Here is a 19,236-nt window from a genome sequence, read left to right on the forward strand (position 1 = left end):
TGTTGGTTCCAAAAAAGGATGGCCCCTGGAGACCAATTCTAGACCTCTCCCACTTAATCACTTTCCTGGAAGTGCCTTCTATCTGGATGCTGTCCCTGCAAACACTCTTTCACCTGATTTCTCCTCAGTCTTTTATGGCTTCCTTTGATCTCAAAATACTTATCTGCATATTCCCATTCATCCTCAATACAGGAAATGTTTACATTTCTCGGTGGTTTCTTTGAACTTTCAGTTTTCTGCCTTGCCCTTTGGTCTTTCCATTGCCCCAAGGGTATTCACAAAGTGTTTGGCCCCTGTCATTGCTTTCTTGAGGGTCCAGTGGGTTCAGGTTTATCCCTATGTGGACAATTTTCTTTTTCTAGCCAACAATTCAGATCACTTGTCTCAAAACCTTGTGAAGGCCATTCATCTCCTTCAAAGCCTGAGGTTCACAATAAAATTTCAAAAAATACAGTCTGACACCATCACAGGATGACATCTTCTTAGGGTGCAGATTCAGGACAGACGCAATAATGTTTTTTCTGCCAGCAGACAAAGGTACAGACTCCTACTACCATCTTGGAAAGCCTTCTGTCTCTTCCTTCCATCTCAGCCAGAGAATTCCTAAGACTTCTTGGATTCATGGCTTCCACGATTCCCATGCTGCCCTTTGCAAGGTTTCACATGAGGAAATTTCAGTGGTTTCTAAAGACAACCTGGTCTCAGCATGCTCTCACCCTCTAGAGGATCTGATTCTTCTACTTCCCTACCTGAGATAAAGAGCTGCTCTGGTGGATTTAGCAGTGTTCTCTGAATCTCCAGGCCTTTTCCTTCTTTTTCCTCAGCCTTCTCAACAGCTTTTCACAGACACCTCAGACATTGGCTGTGAGGCAAACTTTGCTTGGAGGAAGGTTCAGGGTCATTAGTCTCCATCTCAGAAGACAGAGCACATCAACATGAGAGAAATGAGGGCTCTGATTCTTAGCTTTGCAGTCCTTTCATTACCTCTTTCTACCAGGTCCTTTGAAGATTTTTACAGACAGCAGTACTGTCCTCTGGTACATAAACAAGCAGAGGGACACCAAATCTTACTTTCTATGCAGGTTAGTTCTCAAGGCATGGGAATTGGCAATCCAGTACAGGGTCGCACGTCCTGCTGTGTACCCTCCCCTGTGTTCAAAACTTTGTGGCAAACTCATTAAGCAGGTCCAGGACACATTCCCATGAATGGAGGATTCACAGGGATGCGTTTCTGGATCTGGTTCACCAGTGGGGTACTTCACATCTGGACCTCTTTGCCTCCCCTCAAAATAGACAGATTCCTCTCTTTTGTGCCAGGGTCCCACATCCTCTGGCTTGGAAGGTAGATGCCCTTTCTGTTTCATGGAAGGGGATGTTTATTTATGTATTCCCCCCCTTCCCTCTCCTTTAGAAAGTCAAACTGAAAATTCAACAGGACAAACCAAATATCTTGCTAGTGACTCCCTTTTAGCCAAGACAGCATTGATTCAGTCTTCTGCAACTAGCCAAGGGCCATTACCACAAGTTGCCTCACCGGTTGGACCTACTCACACAGGACAAAGGATCCTTGCTTCACCCACATCTGTCAACATTACAAATGACTTTGTGGGTGATCAACATCTGATCTCTTTTAGGCAACGTTTTTCACATGACCTGCTTAAGGTTTGGCAGGAGGCCAGGAAACCCAATATTAGGAAAACTTGTACTTCCAAATGGAGAAGATTTTCTATCTGGCACCTTAATAGAAGTCTAAATCCACTTTCTGTGGACATTCTAGTAGTACTTTCTTACTTGTGTGAACTACTTAAAAGTGCCTTGTCATTCTTCAGCTAAAGTCCACTGTTCTGCTCTTTCTGCTTGTCTGCCATTATCATCTCCTTTAGCTTCCAGATTGGAGGTTAAACTTTTCCTTAAAGGTGTCCTACATATTAAGCCTCCCAGGAAGCTAGTTCCACCTTTTTGGGACCTTAATTATGTCTTAGAGAAGGTAACTCTGGCTCTTTTTGAGCCCGCAGTCTCCTAAAGTTTTGCACTTGGAAAACTGCTTCTGGTAACTTTGAATTCTGCTAGGAGGATTTCTGAGATTCACGCTTTGATGGCATCCCCACCTTTCTTGGCTTTCCACAAGAAAAGAGTGTCTTTGTGAACCAACCCTTCCTGCCTAAAGTGGTGAATGAGATGTTTCTTTGTCAATTTATCTAGTTGTCCACTTTTTTCTCTTCTCCTCAGTCCTCTAGGGAAAAAATTTTGCATACATTAGATGTACATAGGCAACTTAGATTTACTTGGATAAGACTAAAGCTATTAGAAAGTCAGATCAGCTTTTTGTGTCCTTTCATCCCAGGGCTGTGGGTTTGCCTGTTTCTAAACAAACAATTTCATCTTGGATTTCTAAGGATATTGTGTTTTATTATGATTTTCATGGGAATTCTCTGCCTTCATCTGTCAGAGCCCATTCTACTAGATATGTTGCTTCTTCAGGGGTATTCTTTAAGGGTCTAGATACTAATTCCAGTTTGGAGACTACTAGTTGGTCTTCTGTGCACACCTTTACCAAACTTTACAAGTTGGACACTATTTCTAGGTCTAGAGCGAGATTTGCTTGAGCTATTCTCCATGGCTTTGTGGAAAGTTCTTCCTTGCATTCTTCCTCTGCTCCTTCCACCTCCCAAGGTTCCAACTAAGCTATGGCACTCTCCCACAAGTAAAGAATACTGCAACATTGAATTAAAAGAAATAGAATAGTTGTGTAAAATCTTACCATAACCACAGATGTCCTTCTGTTGTATGTTCATAGGTTCATAGGTGTGCGCTAGGCTAATGGACCTGGAGCTGTGCCCAGGTGTTGTGTTGCCTGACGTTAGATCCCAGTGGCTCTATCAAGTAGAGCCACTGGAGAGATCCCCGGGGTGAACTTTCTATTACCCATTCACTCATCAAGATTTCTCTTGAAGAGGGACAGTGAGGTGCTCTGCTCGACATATATGGGAAGTCTACTCCAGAGCATGGGCAGTCTCTGGGTGAGGAACCTGTCCCTCCAGCATGTTCTGTTAATTGTGGTAATGAGGTTGAGGTCTCTGGAGGGTGTGGTGTGGATGGATTGGGATTTCTTTAGATGTAGCATTTCTAACAGAGCTGGGTCAGACATGGCATTGTAAGTCAAGCAGAGATCTCCTCTAAGTAGGTGATATGAGACAGAGAATAGCTGGAGTCTTTTGAGTCTGTCCATGTAGGACATGTGTTTAATGCCTAGGATCCAGTTCTTGAGGTACTCCTTTGGCCTGTCCAGCTGTTGCAGGTGTCTAGTGAGGTACTTGCCAAATGGGGCATTATACTCTATGATTGGTCTAATGAGGGAAGAGTAGAGAGAGACCATGACCTCTTTCTTCCTGGATGCAAAACTTTTGGTAATAACATGTGCCACATAAGACTTTCTAACCACAGTGGCAATGTGGTGGTCAAAGGAGAGATTGCCGTTAACCTGCATCCCCAGATCTCTCATAATGCTTTCAGTGTTTGGTGACCTTCCATCGATGTGGTAATTAGTGGGAACTGAGTTTTTACCAAAGGGGATGACAACGTATTTTTTGGCATTAAGCTTAAGGCCATGGTTTTGACACCAGTCACTGGTCTCAGTGAGGCCTTTCTGTAGGATGTCTGCATCACTTGGGGAGTTAATAATGGCTCCCAGCTTGCAGTTATCTGCAAACTTGGTCAGCCAAAGTCCCTTTATGTTGTCCTGGACTTCTGAGAAGTAGATACTGAACAGGAGAGGACCCAGGACTGATCCGTGTGGGACTCCACTCATGACTGGTCAGCAGTCTGACTTGGAGTCTGCTACTTTCACGCTGTGTGTTCTATCCGTGAGCCAATTTGCAACCCACCTAGTGATATAGGGGTTGATGCCTAGTTTGGTGAGTTTATCAATAATCCCTGAGTGAGGAATGGTATAAAAGGCCTTGGCCAGATTGAGATAGGCTGTATGCACTGCCTTCCCTTCTTCCAGAGCCCTAGTGACTGACTCAAAGAAGTCAACCAGGTTGAGCAGGCAAGATCTCCCTTTCACAAAGCCAAACTGCGTGGGGTCTAGAGTTTGGAGATTTCCTATATCTTTGTTAATCAGGCGCATGATGATGCACTCCATAGCTTTACATATCAGACTCGTCAGGCTAATGGGGTGATAATTCCTAGGGTCTGTAGTCACTTCCCCTTTATGGAGAGGGATGATTGAAGCAGTACACCATTTGGTAGGGACAAAGCCTGAGGTGAGGCTGTGATTGAACAGGGAACACATAAGTGGTGCCAGTTCACATTGTAGTTCATGGAAGCTGTATTCATGGCCTTGGACAATGTAGATTTAACCTGTGCTGCAGTAATGGTGGGTGCCTAGCATTGTTACGGTATTGGGGGAGAGGCAGTAAAGTTGGCACTGAATCTGTTGCCCAGTATGTTGGCAATATCTGTTGGCTCAGTATAGGAGGTACCATTGTGCAGTAACTCAAAGCACATCTGGGTATTGCTGTGGAGGTTCTTGATATAGCTGTAGAAGACTTTGTGATTGTTTTTAGTGTCTGCCACAATTCTGCCTTCATAGCTAGCTTTAGAGGATTTGATGAGGGATCTCAACTTTTGTTGAGGCTAATAAGGGAGTTTTTCCAGTCTTGGGACTTCACCTTTTTCTGCAACAGTTTCTTCCTTCTGTTGTAGAGTTTATTAATGGCAGGGGACCACCAGATTGGCTTCCTTTTTTGGAGGGGAGTGTCTTGGCTCTGTTAGGTATGGCTAGTTCCATGCATTTATGTATGTGTTCGTACAGTGCATTGGTGTATGATTTGGCAGTCATGCACTTATTTTCCATTGGCATGGATGCTGTGAAGTTAGCCACCTCTGTTTTAGGAGTCCAAAGTCAGCTTTGGAGAAGTTTTTCAAGCTGGTTACCTTTGCGAGGGGTGTGGGTGAGATGTGGATTTCCATGTTGATTAGTTTATGGTTAGAGCTGACCAGGGAGGGATTGACTATTGGTGTAGAGCAACGGTCACTCGTGTTAGTAATAACAAGGTCAAGGATGTTGCTTCCTCTAGTGGGAGTCAGAATGAGATGGTCCAGGCATTGGAAGTGATGAATTCCAGGAAGTGTTGGGCCAGTGCATTGGTGCTTGAGTAGTTTTCACAGTTGATGGAGGGGTAGTTGAAGACTCCTAGTAAGAAAGTGTTGGGTTGGACCTTGATAGATTAAAGGGTGCTTAGGAACGTGGAGTGCGAGTCTAGGGAGATGGTTGGGGGCCTATAGCAGGCTATGACCTGGATTGCCATTTTACCCAATGTTAGTTGTACCTGAAGTATCTCAGATGCGTTATGCTGGGCTACTAGCTTGGAGGTGTGCATATCCTTTATGAATATGGAGACGCCACTGCCTTTGGAGCTTCAGTCCATGTTTAGGGGCAGAAAGGTATGATAGCGCAGGTGTGCTTTATGCTGCTTTAAACCAGGTCTCCATTACAACACAAATGTCGATGTTCTCCATTTTGACGAGTGCTTCGAGTGAGTGTATCTTGAGATTTAGTCTTCTAGCATTGAGCAGCATGACCCTCAGATTACATTTATTTATAGCTGTTATGGTGGTAATTTGGTCTTTGAAACACTGCCTAAAAAAGGCTCTATAGGGGTGGCAACAGTCTTAGCCAGTACCCGGAAAACCAGGGGTGACAGATGCAGGCCATCTCTGGCAAAACATTGAGGGCCATCATCATGTCATCCCAAGCAGACAGATACTGGATTCCCCTTAGAATGACACCAGAAACTTAGCCAATGTTACAGTATTCTGTTCCTCCCACCTTCCCACTGCAACTTATCCCTTCCTTGGATGACTTGTTGATTTCCTTAGGACTGTTATTCCTCATGGGGCTTTCTTGTTCTGAGGATGGTACGCATGGATGTCCTTTTATAGCCGACATTATTACATACGTGCGATGTCCCACATACTGGCAGCAGCTTAAAGCTTTTGTATACTGGCTGGATATCGGGTTGTACGGCAGAAGACAACCCCCATGTGTAAAGAATACTGCAACATAGAAGAGAAGGACATCTATGGTTATGGTAAAATTTTACACAACTATTCTTTCCGCAAGATGACAGTATCACTGACTTTTAATTCACAGTTTGTTTTTTCACACTGGGAGAACTGAAAATATACTGGTAGTCAATGTGCAACCATCTCACATTCCTACACTGTGAGACAGGAAAGCTGTATATTATCTAATTAACATGGCTGATTGATAGCTGATGTTGTCTAAAAAGAGGTGGCCTACAACAGCAGAACAGGAACTTCACTCTTCATGTAGAGGTGCAGAAGGGTGAGAAAGTGCTTGTCTAAAAGACCATGGGTGTTTAGCGTGAGCCATTCCAATTGGATGTAACTTGTGGAGTATATATGGAGTAATCACCTGGTCACCTGGACTGCAGACCTGGAATCAGGGTTTGGTTGAGGCCTTCAGCCTAGGACTTCTAAAAAAGGACAGCCTGTTTACTGGAAGAGCTGCTTGGACTGTAAATGGTAAGTAGAAAGTAAACAAAAACATTGGTTTGTTTTATTTTGAATTGCAAAGCCAAGTTTGCAAATGTTTAATTGGTTGTGTAGATCATTGAATAAACCTATGTTTTATATACACTGGTATATTTAAGCTGTGCAAATTATGTATAACGTTCTAATTGATTCTAATGATGACAAAGTTCTAGGCCCTGCAAAGGCTAATAATAGGAATCTGTTTATTTATCAAGATAATATTGACAAAGGGGCAGAGGTTTTTGTACTACTGCTAAGGTAGTACCCTCCACATGCAACACTGTATTGCAAATCTTTTTGTAAACTTGTTCAAGAATGATTAAGAATACCTACTTTAAATAGTTTTATTTTATTTATTTTTGAATTTAACATGTTACTGACTGGAGACCCTTTTCAGGTATAACACAGGTCATATAGGCAGATAAACAGTATTATTAAACAAAATACTAGCCCATCTTACAATTTCATTGGTCAAATCATTAGTCAAGATTTGATATAAAGTAGTATTACAAAATAAATATAAAAATCGAAAAGAAAGTGGCAAGATTTCATAATTACAATAAAAGCCAAAAATACCATCATTTCATAATCTCTTTTGTATCGCAGCAAGTGTGCTATTTTACAAGTTAAGATGAGACTATATTACAATTATGCATAATAACTAAACAAGCAGAACAACTGCAAGGGTTAGTAGAAGCAGGGGAAGAGAGGAACAGAGGGGGTTAATGGAGCATGCTGGGGGTTACTGGAAGGTAGTGAAAAGAGATAATGGGAATCATGGGGCTGAAATATCAAATCCCTCACAACTGATTGCGTGCTTTGGATGTTGTCATTAATGTGATAATTTGTTGGGATGCCACTCTGTCCAAAGGGGATGACGATACATTTTTTGTTGTTCAGCTTGAGGCCCTGTTTCTGGCACTAGTCATGTGTTTGGGTGAGACTGTAGAATAGTGTGTGTGTTGTAACTTTAACAAGGATTTCAAAGTGAGGGCACATGCATGTAAATAGAGAGCATGTGCAGGCAACAGTGCCACTTTGAGAGAACAGCCAGAGTGTTAACATGTATGAGTGCAGTAGTCTATCGGTTTGTAAGTATATTTAAGTTTAAGTTACTAAGCCTCAATCCTGATGTATTTGTATATAATAAAGCTGCTTGAAATGAACCCACAAGTTTTCGTCTGTTTTAGCCTGACAAGGCGAGCAACGTGGGATGTCTAAAGGACATGGTGCCAGAATGGGATCAAGACTGAAACTTCTTCAAGCCATGAGGTGCAGAGTTAAAGGTGGAGGTATGTAGAGCAGGTTGTGTGATCCAGTGCTCAAACGATCAAGAAAGGTAAGAAACAAATTTCAGGTAATAAAAAATTTGCATAAATGATTTATTTCATGAAGAAAACCATACAAAGCATTTGCAAACTACAAAATGCATTGTTAATCAAGCACAAAGCACAAGATGTATTATTAATCAAATGAAAAGCACAAAACGCATTACTGATTAAACAAAATGTTTGAAACCATGATATTTGATAAAGTTATTCAAAATACTTATGAGTGCATTCAGAGCTACTTCTGATTTGCATAACGAGCATGTTAAAAGTAAAATGAGCACAGGAAAGTATAATGCGCATGATAAATGTCAAATGAACATAATGAGAACAATGAAAGGACAATGTGAGCATGGGAAAGCAAAGCGGCTGCATTTTTAGTAAACAACTATGTTTTTTGCTATGTGCTACTATTTCACATTGACTAAAGCTATTCCAAGTATAATTAGAGTTGCTTGAAGCATCTCAGTGCGCGCAAAGTGTTTGCACTGTGTACTTTATTACAGTACAGTAATTTTGAAGAGTTTACTGTGTGCAAAGTACATTATGACTGACTGTATTTAGTAACTGCAGTTTTAGCTACATATGGATCTTGTGTGACTCAAGCCACACTGATCTATGCTGGATGATTTATTGAATTTAAAATTTACCTTTTTCACTGAATTGTTTGTTTTTTCAGTATTATAATCCACAGTTACCTTTTTTTTTTTTTTTTTGCATAGACGGCTGTAATCAGAATTTGTAGCTATAACTGTCTTTGATAGGTGTGAGGCTACTTATTCTATTTTTTTTTTGTATTTCTTGCTTCCTTCAGTCAATGGATTTGGCACGGACGCTATTTTGGATGAGGTGCTTAGCATAACACTAATCTTCAAGGAGTGGTCACCTTCACAGTAAAACTATACTTTTCCCTTCCCCCAAAGAAGGGATAGCTAGTTTAATGCAATGACTACTAATGAGTTATTTTTAGCCTATAGGTACTATTTGTTTCCTGTAAGGTAACTCAAGTTTCATACTAATAATTCCAATGAAAACCCCAAGGGGCTTAAAGAACTTAAAAAAAGAGCATTTCTGATGCAGCATCCTTACCTATTGGAAATCCTGTACACCAGTCAGGCTTTACAAGACAATAACCAAGCTTTTCAGGAAAATGGACTGCTTTAAAAAAAAAACTGACCTGGGTAATATATGACTAGTAGAAAGTAGCTGAAATGTAGCAATTTGCTGTTACATTGATTTGTCCTTGAAGATCTGTTATTTAGGTAAGTATTTTTACTTACAGTTTTACTTTTTCTGTCTTCCTTTCTTACACTTGCTGCACTTCCTTTCCAGATTTCTGCTTGAATTTATCTGCAAATGTAAATTCCTATCTCTTTTTGTATGTAAAAGATGATTCTGTAACCATCTCCTGCCATACATTAGCAGTGTGATCCCATCTCAGTACTTATTTATTTGATTTTGTAGCTAATAGTCGTGCTTTTGAAGAGAGAGAGGTCCTGTCATAAATACCCACTCTGTTTCATGTTATAGAACAGAATGGGACATGCTACGGCAGTGAGTATTACATGTCCCCATGCTTTGACATGCTCAACATTATGTACTGTGCTCCCCCATTCACTTTATCCCTGGCTACAGCATGTTCATATATGACATTAGCAGTTCATACTTTTAAATGAATGTTTCTTTAGGTAAGCAAAAGGCACATGGTTTTGGGTTATTAAATATCTGAAGTTACAATATTGTATTGAGGATTTAGAAAAGGTGGTGAGTACGCGTGAAACTGCACTTCCTGACTTTGTTAAATCTCTTCAAATTTCAGGTTGTTCTGTTTGTTGAGTTATGGTGGGTTTTTGTCTGTTAAACTAGTTAAGCTTTCTGTCAGTTTTCAGGGCAGCAGTTAAAAAAATGATGTTAATAGATCATGAATTTAAAGTTTTCACCTTCCAGCTTCATTATTTATACACGATACTAGAATTATACAGGATATTAGAATTTTCTGTGAATCTGATGCTTATTGTTCATTTTATTTTGCTCTTATTTTTAGTGTGAATTATATATCGTGCCCACTACTCATCCTACATGCAGAAGATGATCCAGTAGTCCCATTCCACCTTGGATTAAAGGTACCGTGTTTAATCATCACATCTTAAAGTTGTCTTTAAGAAACCATGCCCATCGTTGGGTATGTTTAAACTGGTGGCTGTCAGTAGACTTATAGAAATTCTTTCCTCCCAAAGTAAATACCAACCATTGCAAATACAAACAGGTGCACTAAGATTGAACATGAATATTCAGCAAAATCCACACATCTAGCCTACTGAAAACGTAGAATTAGAATTGCTGCATTTCTTAATGAAAGGTTTGGATCAATATGTGTATGCTGAGCGGCGTTCCACTACAGAGCTTATACTTAACATCCAGTACCCAGCACACTGCAAGTTTAGGTTTAGAGCCACACACACACACACACACATATATATATATATATATATATATATATATATATATATATATATAATGAAAAAAAATCACAGCAAGTGATCATATGGGTTTAGGAACTTAGGATCAGAGAAGAACTCCCTTAGTTTAGGATTAAATCTAAGTTACTGGGGATTTTTTAAGGGCAGGCAACGTGTTGCCCAGTATTCATTATTGTGTGGAAATAACTCCACACCTCTGTGGATGAGTGTATCATAAGGGATAGTTCTAACTCACTGGCATTCCTTTTGGGTTGAGGAATAAATGCAGGTCACTTGTAGCTTTCCCCAAGTTTATTAATGAGTATAAACCTCATGTGTATAAATTAAGGACTGTTTGAGTCATCTAGGGTCTGAGTACAGGAAGAACCTTGCGTCTTTGAGGAAGACTCTTGCAGCAGTAGAAGTGTCTTTCCCCTTAATTATCATTCTTTTCACCCTGCAGCAGTGCTAGCATTGGTGGCTGTTGTCATTACATATAAAAACACATTTGGTCCTTGCCATTTTCCATACCTTTTGGGAATGGGGTTTGGGGGTTTCATTGGACATAAATAAAAAAAAATAAAAAGGCAATCCAGCAACAGTACAGTATTGTGTTTATTTGTTTTTATTAAAGAATCTGTTTACCATGGCTGTTATTGGATTGCCTTTTTTATTTTTTATTTGTGGTAACAATTTTTTTTTTTTGGTTATAAGCTGTATTGCATAGTGGTGTCATTGGACATGCCATCTAATAAATCTTGGTGTGTGTGTGGGGGGGTCATTAGCTATGCCCATTCTTCCCCGGAAAACGTCTATTTCAGAAATGTTTATTTGCCTTTCTTATTCTCATAACTTCCATGGTCCACAGGAAACCCTGAGACAAGAGTATTGAATGGCAGCGCCATGAAGATTGCTGTAGTACCTGGATGGACTCTGTTGACCACTGGTCATCTGTCAACATTTTTTTTTTTTTTGATAACCAGGTAAGTGGGCTAGTCCATAGACTCTTTTCAGCCATAGAAATGCAAGCATCTTCATACCATCTGTTACCTAAGAGTCCTTATTACAGTAGTTCTTTGATGTATTGCCATTCTTGATAGTCTGGTGCCAAGAACACTTTTCTGCAAGACTTGCTGCTTGATGTGCCTATGGCTTTGTAGATTACCTCTATGTATGCCTTCCGCACTGCATTTACAATAGGATATATGTCTGGGTGAGATCTCAGTCTTTTCTTGATGACTTCATGTTAACATCAGTGATAACTGTGTAAGGGTAGAAAGTTTATATACTTATAAAAAAAATAAGATCTCCAATAACTACCCAGTTATCAAAAGACCATATTGTGGAAAGTGACCTTTGTCTTGGTGTGCACTTCTACTCCTTGAAAGCAGTGGTAGCTGTAATACCTAAAGAGGGTAAAGCTCCATCAGATCCAGCTTCATACAGACCCATTTCACTACTAAACAGTGATTATAAAGTGTTTGTCTATAATGGCTAAAACAATGGCAAAAGTGATGCACAAATTGGTAGAGATGGATCAGTGTGGTTTTGTGGAGGGGAGGCAAACATTTGACAACATTAACAGAACATTGATGATCCAGAGGGAAGCAGAATGTAAGAAAATACCACTATTATTGGTGGGTCTTGATGCAGAGAAAGCACTTGACAGAGTAAGCTTGAGATTTTATGAGTAGGGCAATGGAAGCATTTGCATTTCCTGAAAAATTTATCCATTAGTCTTATACATGGGTCAGACATATTTTTATCAACCAGAGGAGAAGCTGTGGATATGAATTAATAAAGAGCTGAAGGACTTTATCTGGGGGGGGGGGGGTAGGGCTGAGATGGCAAGAGTCAAGTGGGATAAGATGATTCTTCCATCAGAACAGGGCTGATTGGGGTTACCCAATTTGAAGGGGTATTTCAGAGCTACACAGTTAAGGCTCCTATACATAGCACAAGTAGAAAACTATAATTCAGAGTGGAAACGGATGATGATGAAACAGGGGGGAACTCAAGAAACAGAGAGAGACTGGAATTTTGGATGTAGGCTTTTAAGGAGAATAACAATAATCATACAGAATTTTATATCTGTAAAGTAGCAGAAAGTATCCTAAGAATTAAGCCAACATGGAAATAGAGAAAGGAGATTCTGCTGATAGAGATGACTGCAATTAGAGATGTACACAATAGGCAAGAGGGGGCTAGAATTTATTGCAGAAAACTGACAAAGGAACCAAGGTATTGGGTTCAAATAACTGGAGAGGTAAAAATGATATGGAAAGACACCAAGAACTTATTTAGACTGCAGGTTAGAGACTCTAGAACAGAAATTGCCATTAAAAAGGAATAATTAGTAGAGCATATAAAATATTGCATGATAACTTTAAGAATCAGAGGAGGGTTGAAAGGATTGGGAAAAGAGATTGGATAAGCAATTCACAAAGAAAAAATGGGAGGATATTTCTATGTCTGCCAAATATGCAAAAAATCTATAAGATTTACGATTTTTGCGTGGAAATGTTTGCATAGATATTTTTATACCCACATAGAATTTTTCCTAAGGTAGGCAGCAAATGGTGGACGTGGACTGAGAAGAAAGAGATAACTGGGAACATATTTTCTGGGAGTGAGGTGAGTTGGCAGACTTTAAGGATTCTCTGTGAGATGCACTGTCAGAGATGCTGGGTGGGCAGATTGGTGTGTTTAGGGAGATGATTTTTCTGAGCTAGGATACTGAATCTGAATTGCCTAGACTAGACAGGGTGAGGCCTTGATGTGTCTAATTATGGTGGCTGCCAAAAAAAGCAATTACTAGAAAATGGAAATCAAAATCTAAACTGCTTTTACAAGGATTATTTTTTGTATTTCTGTATTGCCTTTCTATATTTTGAATACTGTAGTTTGTTTTCTTTACCTTGTGTTTTGCTTTCATTCTGTTTTAACAGCATATTAAAACTTCAAAAGAGACCACAGCTCTCTCTGTTCTGAGTCAGGCAGACATATTCAGCGGCTGTGATAAAAAATCTACCAAAACAGCAGAGGCCACCAAAGCAGACACCCAAACAACCACCACCTCAGAACACAACACCTGCAACACATAGACCTCACAGTCAGAGTGTCAAACAGTCACAGCCCTTAAGGCCAAACACAATGCCAGACACACTAGTCATTGGTGACTCCATAGTCAGACACACTGACGTCCCGCTCACCAGACTGAGTAAGGAGAAGGTCACAGTAAGCTGCCTGTCGGGCGCTAGAATCCGCCACATAACGCAAGCACTCAGGTCTCTCAACAGCAGGTACAAATACGACTCAGTCATTGTCCACACTGGTGTAAACGACCTGAGACGTACCTCCTTGGACTACATGAAAAGAGACATTGAGGAGCTCTCTGATTATGTAGCCCAGGCAGGTATGACCCTGACCTTGAGCAGTATCCTACCTTCACCAAGAATGATGCCACAATACAGAGATAAGATGATCAGCTTTAACAATTGGCTTAAACTCTGGTGTCATTCAAAGGGGATCCAATGTCTGTCTGCCTGGGATGACATGCTGGACAAGCCACGCTGCTTCGCAAGGGACGGCTTACACCTGTCACCCCTGGGATTCCGGATATTGGCAAAGGCTCTTGCCACCCCCATAGTGCCTTTTTTAGGCAAGGCTCAAATTCTAAACCTACCACCCTAGAACACAAAAAAGGAAAAAAACTAAGGGTAATGCTGCTCAATGCCAAAAGTCTAAATCTCAAAATGCACGCACTCGAGGCCCTTCTCAGTATGGAGAACATCGATGTCTGTGCAGTGACAGAAACCTGGTTCAAGGCTCCTGAGAGCACCCCAGCACTATCAGGCTTTACCTCTTATCATGCGTTCTGGCCCCAAAATCCGGACAATACCAAGAAAGGAGGGGGGGTATCCATATTCATCAAAGACACCCACACCTCAAGACTGGTGGCAACGCACGATGCATCGGAGACCATCCAGGTGCAATTAACCATAGGCAAGACTGCTCTGCAAATTGTAGCATGTTACAGGCCACCCTCACAAACTCAGGAACCTCACATGGCCTTCCTGAAAACACTAGAGGGGATAAATGTATCACCAAACACCATCATACTAGGTGACTTCAATTACCCTAATATAGACTGGGAACACTACTCAAGCCCAAACACCCTAGCCCAAAAGTTCCTGGTATTCATAAACTCAAATGCCATGGAACAACTAGTCACCATCCCCACAAGAGGAGAAAACATACTTGATCTCATCATCACGAACATGGGAGCACAATGTTCAACACCGGAAGTATACCCCTCACTGGTGAGATCAGATCACAAACTAATCTCGCTGGAGGTCCTCATCCCACCCCCACCTGAAATAAAAAAGACCACAGTAAAGAACTTCTCGAAAGCTGACTTCACACTTCTAAAGACTAGTGTGGTCTCCTTTAAGGCCCCAGAGCCGGCGGAAAACAGTACTCAAGCTGCTGAATCACTTACAAATGCCTTCTACCAGCACCTGCAGGACTGCATGGATAAGGCAATCCCAAGCAAAACAAAGACTCTTTGTACCAAAGGCAAGCGTCCAGTCTGGTGGACCCCAGCCATAAACAAACTCTACAACAAAAGGAGGAAGCTACTATAAGATAGAGCAAAATCCTTAAAAGGTAAGACACCCTTGATCACTATAAGTAAAAAACTAAGAGCTCTCATAAAATCATCCAAAGCAAATTTTGAGAGAAAAATAGCTAAAGACTCAAAAGACAATCATAAGGCCTTCTTTAGCTATGTTAGAAACCTGGGAGGAAACTCCCAGATATGCTCAGAACTAGTTCAAAATGATGTGAAGATTACTGATCCTACAGACATTGCCAACATACTGGCTGACAGGTTCAGTGCAAACTTCTCCCCTCCCCAAAAGGAGAGATATCTATACCAAGCGATTGCAGCCCCCAAACATCTCCAACGCCCAAGTGAGAACTGCTCTCTCCAAAGCAAAAACACAGCATCCATGGGACCTGATGGTGTCCCCGGCTGTGTGCTCCACGAACTCAACGAGGAATTAAACCCACAGCTAGGACAGCTGTTTAATCATAGTCTTACCTCTGGATACGCACTCCAGGAGTGGCGCACTGCAACTGTGGTCCCACTTCACAAAGGCGGTGCCTCCACCGACCCTGGAAATTACCGCCCATTAGCTTGACAAGCCTTATCTGCAAAGCCATGGAGAGGATCATAATGGACCTCATAAATAAAGACATAGGGAATTTGCAGACTTTGGATCCATCCCAGTTTGGCTTTGTCAAAGGCAGATCATGCCTTCTAAACTTGGTTGACTTTTTCGAAACAGTCACCAAAGCCATTGATGAGGGAAAGGCAGTCCATACAGCCTACCTCGATCTGGCGAAGGCCTTCGATACAATACCCCACTAGGGTATCATTGAAAAACTCATCAGCTTAAATGTTAACCCATACATCACAAGATGGGTTGCAAACTGGCTGAGTGACAGAACCCACAGGGTCAGAGTTGCTGGCGCAATGTCAGACTCAAAGCCTGTCACAAGTGGTGTACCACAGGGCTCAGTCCTGGGACCACTCTTGTTTGGCATCTACTTTTCAAGTACAAGCAAACACAGGAGGGTTATGGCTGACAAAGTTTGCAGATGACTGCAAACTGGGCGCCATAGTAGAAAACACATCTGACACAGATATCCTTCAGAAGGGTCTCACAGAAATGGATAACTGGTGCCAGAGCCATGGCCTAAAGTTAAATGCCAAAAAATGCATAGTCATACCCTTCGGGAAAAACAAGGTTACCCCTAGCTACCAAATAGGTGGCAATCCACTGAGCACAGAAGAAGTTATCAGGGACCTGGGGACCCAGGTTGATAGTAGTCTGTCATTCAACACCCATGTAGCTAAAGTAGTTAGGAAGACCTTCTACATTGCCCACCTTATCATGAAGGGATTCTCATCTAGATCAAGGGAGGTCATAGTCTCCCTATACTCATCACTCATCAGACCAATGATTGAGTACAATGCCCCATTCGGAATGTATCTGACCCGACACTTGCAGCAGCTGGAGAGGCCACAAAAGTTCCTCACCAAAAGGATAAAGGGTCTCAAACATCTGTCCTATGCTGCCCGACTGAAAGAACTCCAGCTCTATTCAGTCGCTTACCGCTTGCACAGAGGTGACCTTTGCCTAACATACAAGGCCATGTCAAACCCAGATTTGATGAATATGCTTCACCTCAAAAAATCTAGATCCGTCAGAGCCACAAGGGCGGGAGACTTAAACCTCGACACGGCTATTAATAGGACGTGCTGGAGGGATAGATTCATCACCCAAAGACTCCCTATGCTGTGGAATAAAATCCCTGTATATGTGAGGCAGAGCACCTCGCTGGCCTTGTTCAAGAGAAATCTTGACCAATGGATGGGAGATCGCAGATATACCCCAGGGATTACCTCAGTGTCACTGCTCAACAGAGGCACAGCAAAATAATGGGTATAGTTCCCCATACTAAAGGGGTGGCGTAAGCCACAAAACTATGGGCTAGGCTTGTAAATGCCCTCGGGCAGATAGCCTAGTATGAACCTATGAACCTATAAACCAGCTTTACTAGAAGTAGTAAATATTGTAACAGAGGTAAAACAGCTGGAATTAAGTTCTTTAGAAAAGGGTAGATGCAAACTACATAAGAAAAAATGGGAATTGTGGGAACAATCCATATAGGGGAGGAATGAGGTTTAACAGAAGGCAGGACTTAAATGAACTGTGTAATGTTTGACTGAAAATGATTGGTTAGATTATAAGGAATGAGAATGTTTGCAACTTGAAATGTGTCAGTATGATTTGTGATGTAAAATGCTTGCAACTAGGATTGTGTTGGTGTGGTTTGTTTTCATTTATATAAATGTATGATTGCCTACGTCGTAAGTGATGGTTTAATAAAGATGTTTCTTGTTTAAAAAAAAATCCTTGTAAAAGCAGTTGCGTCAGGAAAGGTAACAAAACTGTTATTTTATGGCAATTTTGACCACACTTTCTCATCCTTAGAATTCCTATTTAATCAAGGCTTGTAAAGGCTCCAGGGCCATTAGCCTAGTGCACACATATGAACCTATACTGGCCCTCTTCAAGAGAAATCTTGATGAGTGGATGGGAAGTAGAAAATTCACTCCGGGGATCACTCCAGTGACTCTACTCTACAGAGGCATTGGGAACTAAGGTCGGGTGGCACGATGCCAGGGTAATTCTATGGGCTAGGCTTGTAAAGGCTCCAGAGCCATTAGCCAAGTACACACCTATGAACCTGTAAGGGATTTTTTGGTCATTCAGACAAATGGCTAAAAGTCTACAAAGAGGCAAATTAGTCTTTGAAGTATTAACTCATACATATACTGTCAAATTCTTGTGTGAACTCTGTCCTTAATCATCTTCATATACTGGATCTTTCTACAGGTCAAGTCCTACTGCTATTTCCTGAGGTTCTCTATCATAAACAGTGAAAATTATTGTTATTCTTTTTTGTTTTTTTACTGTAGATTTTTCTGATGATTAAATAAATAAATCAGTGATGTCTACTGACTGACAGTAAGCCCATTAAGCCAAGTCTGAGTTATTTTATATGTGATTCAGTCAACATATCCATCAGTGTGTTACAGATCCATACCTGTTTATGAAAGTATGTTTTCTGCCTGTGCCTAACTTCATCACTCGGAGCACTTTTAAAATGATTAGCTCATGGTTTGCACCGTTAACTCTAAAGAGTTACCATTATCTGTAGTTAGAAGACAATCTTGTTGAAGATCAGTTGCAAAAACTGCTGCTGGAGCACTGGGATCAATTTTAAGCTTTGTTCAGCAGCTTTAGAATTCCAGTCAGTTTAGAAATCCATTCTCAATACCTTGAATTAAGAAAGGGAATGTGTTGTAGTTTACATATTACACTGAGAACAACACAGAATGTTTTCATTTTTTGCCTGACTTCATATGAAGAAGACCATGTGGCTTTTTCTGAAGTTGTAGAACAAAGCTACTAATATACTGGAATAGCAAGTTTCAGTTTTGTTAACAATACTAGTGGACTTTTTGTGATTGAAAAGCAAAATCTGATTCAGGACCTCCCTGTGTCCTCCAGTCAACCAACTCAGACCATAGCAGTATATTTGAAAGGAAACATATTTATCAGGATGTTCATAGGTTGGTACTAGGCTATTGGCTCTAGGGCCTATACAAGCCTAGCCATAACAATTACCTGGATATTTCTTCCCACAATATTTACTTCTCTGGATCCCTGTCTAGCAGGGCGACTGACATGATCCCCGGGGTGAATTTCCTATCTCCCATCCAGTCATCAAGGTTCCTTTTGAAGAGGGCCAATGAGGCGCTCTGCTTGACATGTATGGGCAGTCTATCCCAGAGTATGGGGAGTCTCTGGGTCAGGAACCTATCCCTCCAGCATGTTTTGTTCATTGTGATGACAAGGTTATGTGAGACTAGAGGGACTTAGAGCAGAACAATAACAGAAAAAGAAACTACACCTGTCTATAAAAGAGTTGTTTAATTGCTGCAGCTCTTAAGGCATTCATGCATTCTGTGTTTCCAGGAAGCTTATGGAGTCTGACAGACAAGACCACAGCAGGAATGCACACACTTATTCCCATTGTGCAGAAAAAAATGCTTTTGGGAATGAGCAGTATAAAAACACTTTTCTCTTTGGTCTGCCTTCTGGTAGGTAAATTCAACAAACTGACTGACATGCTCACCAAAGACCTGCACCTTGTTTATGGGTGAAATATAGACAATTTATCTAGTCTGCAGGAAGGTAGATATTTTCTTATGAGTGACTGAGTATGTGTGTTTGAGTGTGTGTAGGTAC

The 19,236-nt window shown here is 41.1% G+C and overlaps 1 protein-coding gene across 1 annotated transcript in view; it reads left to right on the top strand.

Moving 5' to 3' along the window:
• LOC122790111 (lysophosphatidylserine lipase ABHD12-like) overlaps positions 1–19,236 on the top strand; it is a 392,933-nt gene that overhangs the window by 248,609 nt on the left and 125,088 nt on the right. The window contains exon 5 of the mRNA XM_044057688.1: positions 9,934–10,012. Coding sequence (XP_043913623.1) covers positions 9,934–10,012 — 79 coding nt within the window. The remainder of the gene's footprint in view (positions 1–9,933; positions 10,013–19,236) is intronic.

Source organism: Protopterus annectens, chromosome 1.part2, assembly GCF_019279795.1.
Source record: "Protopterus annectens isolate FY-2018-M chromosome 1.part2, PAN1.0, whole genome shotgun sequence".
NCBI classification, from domain to species: domain Eukaryota; kingdom Metazoa; phylum Chordata; order Ceratodontiformes; family Protopteridae; genus Protopterus; species Protopterus annectens.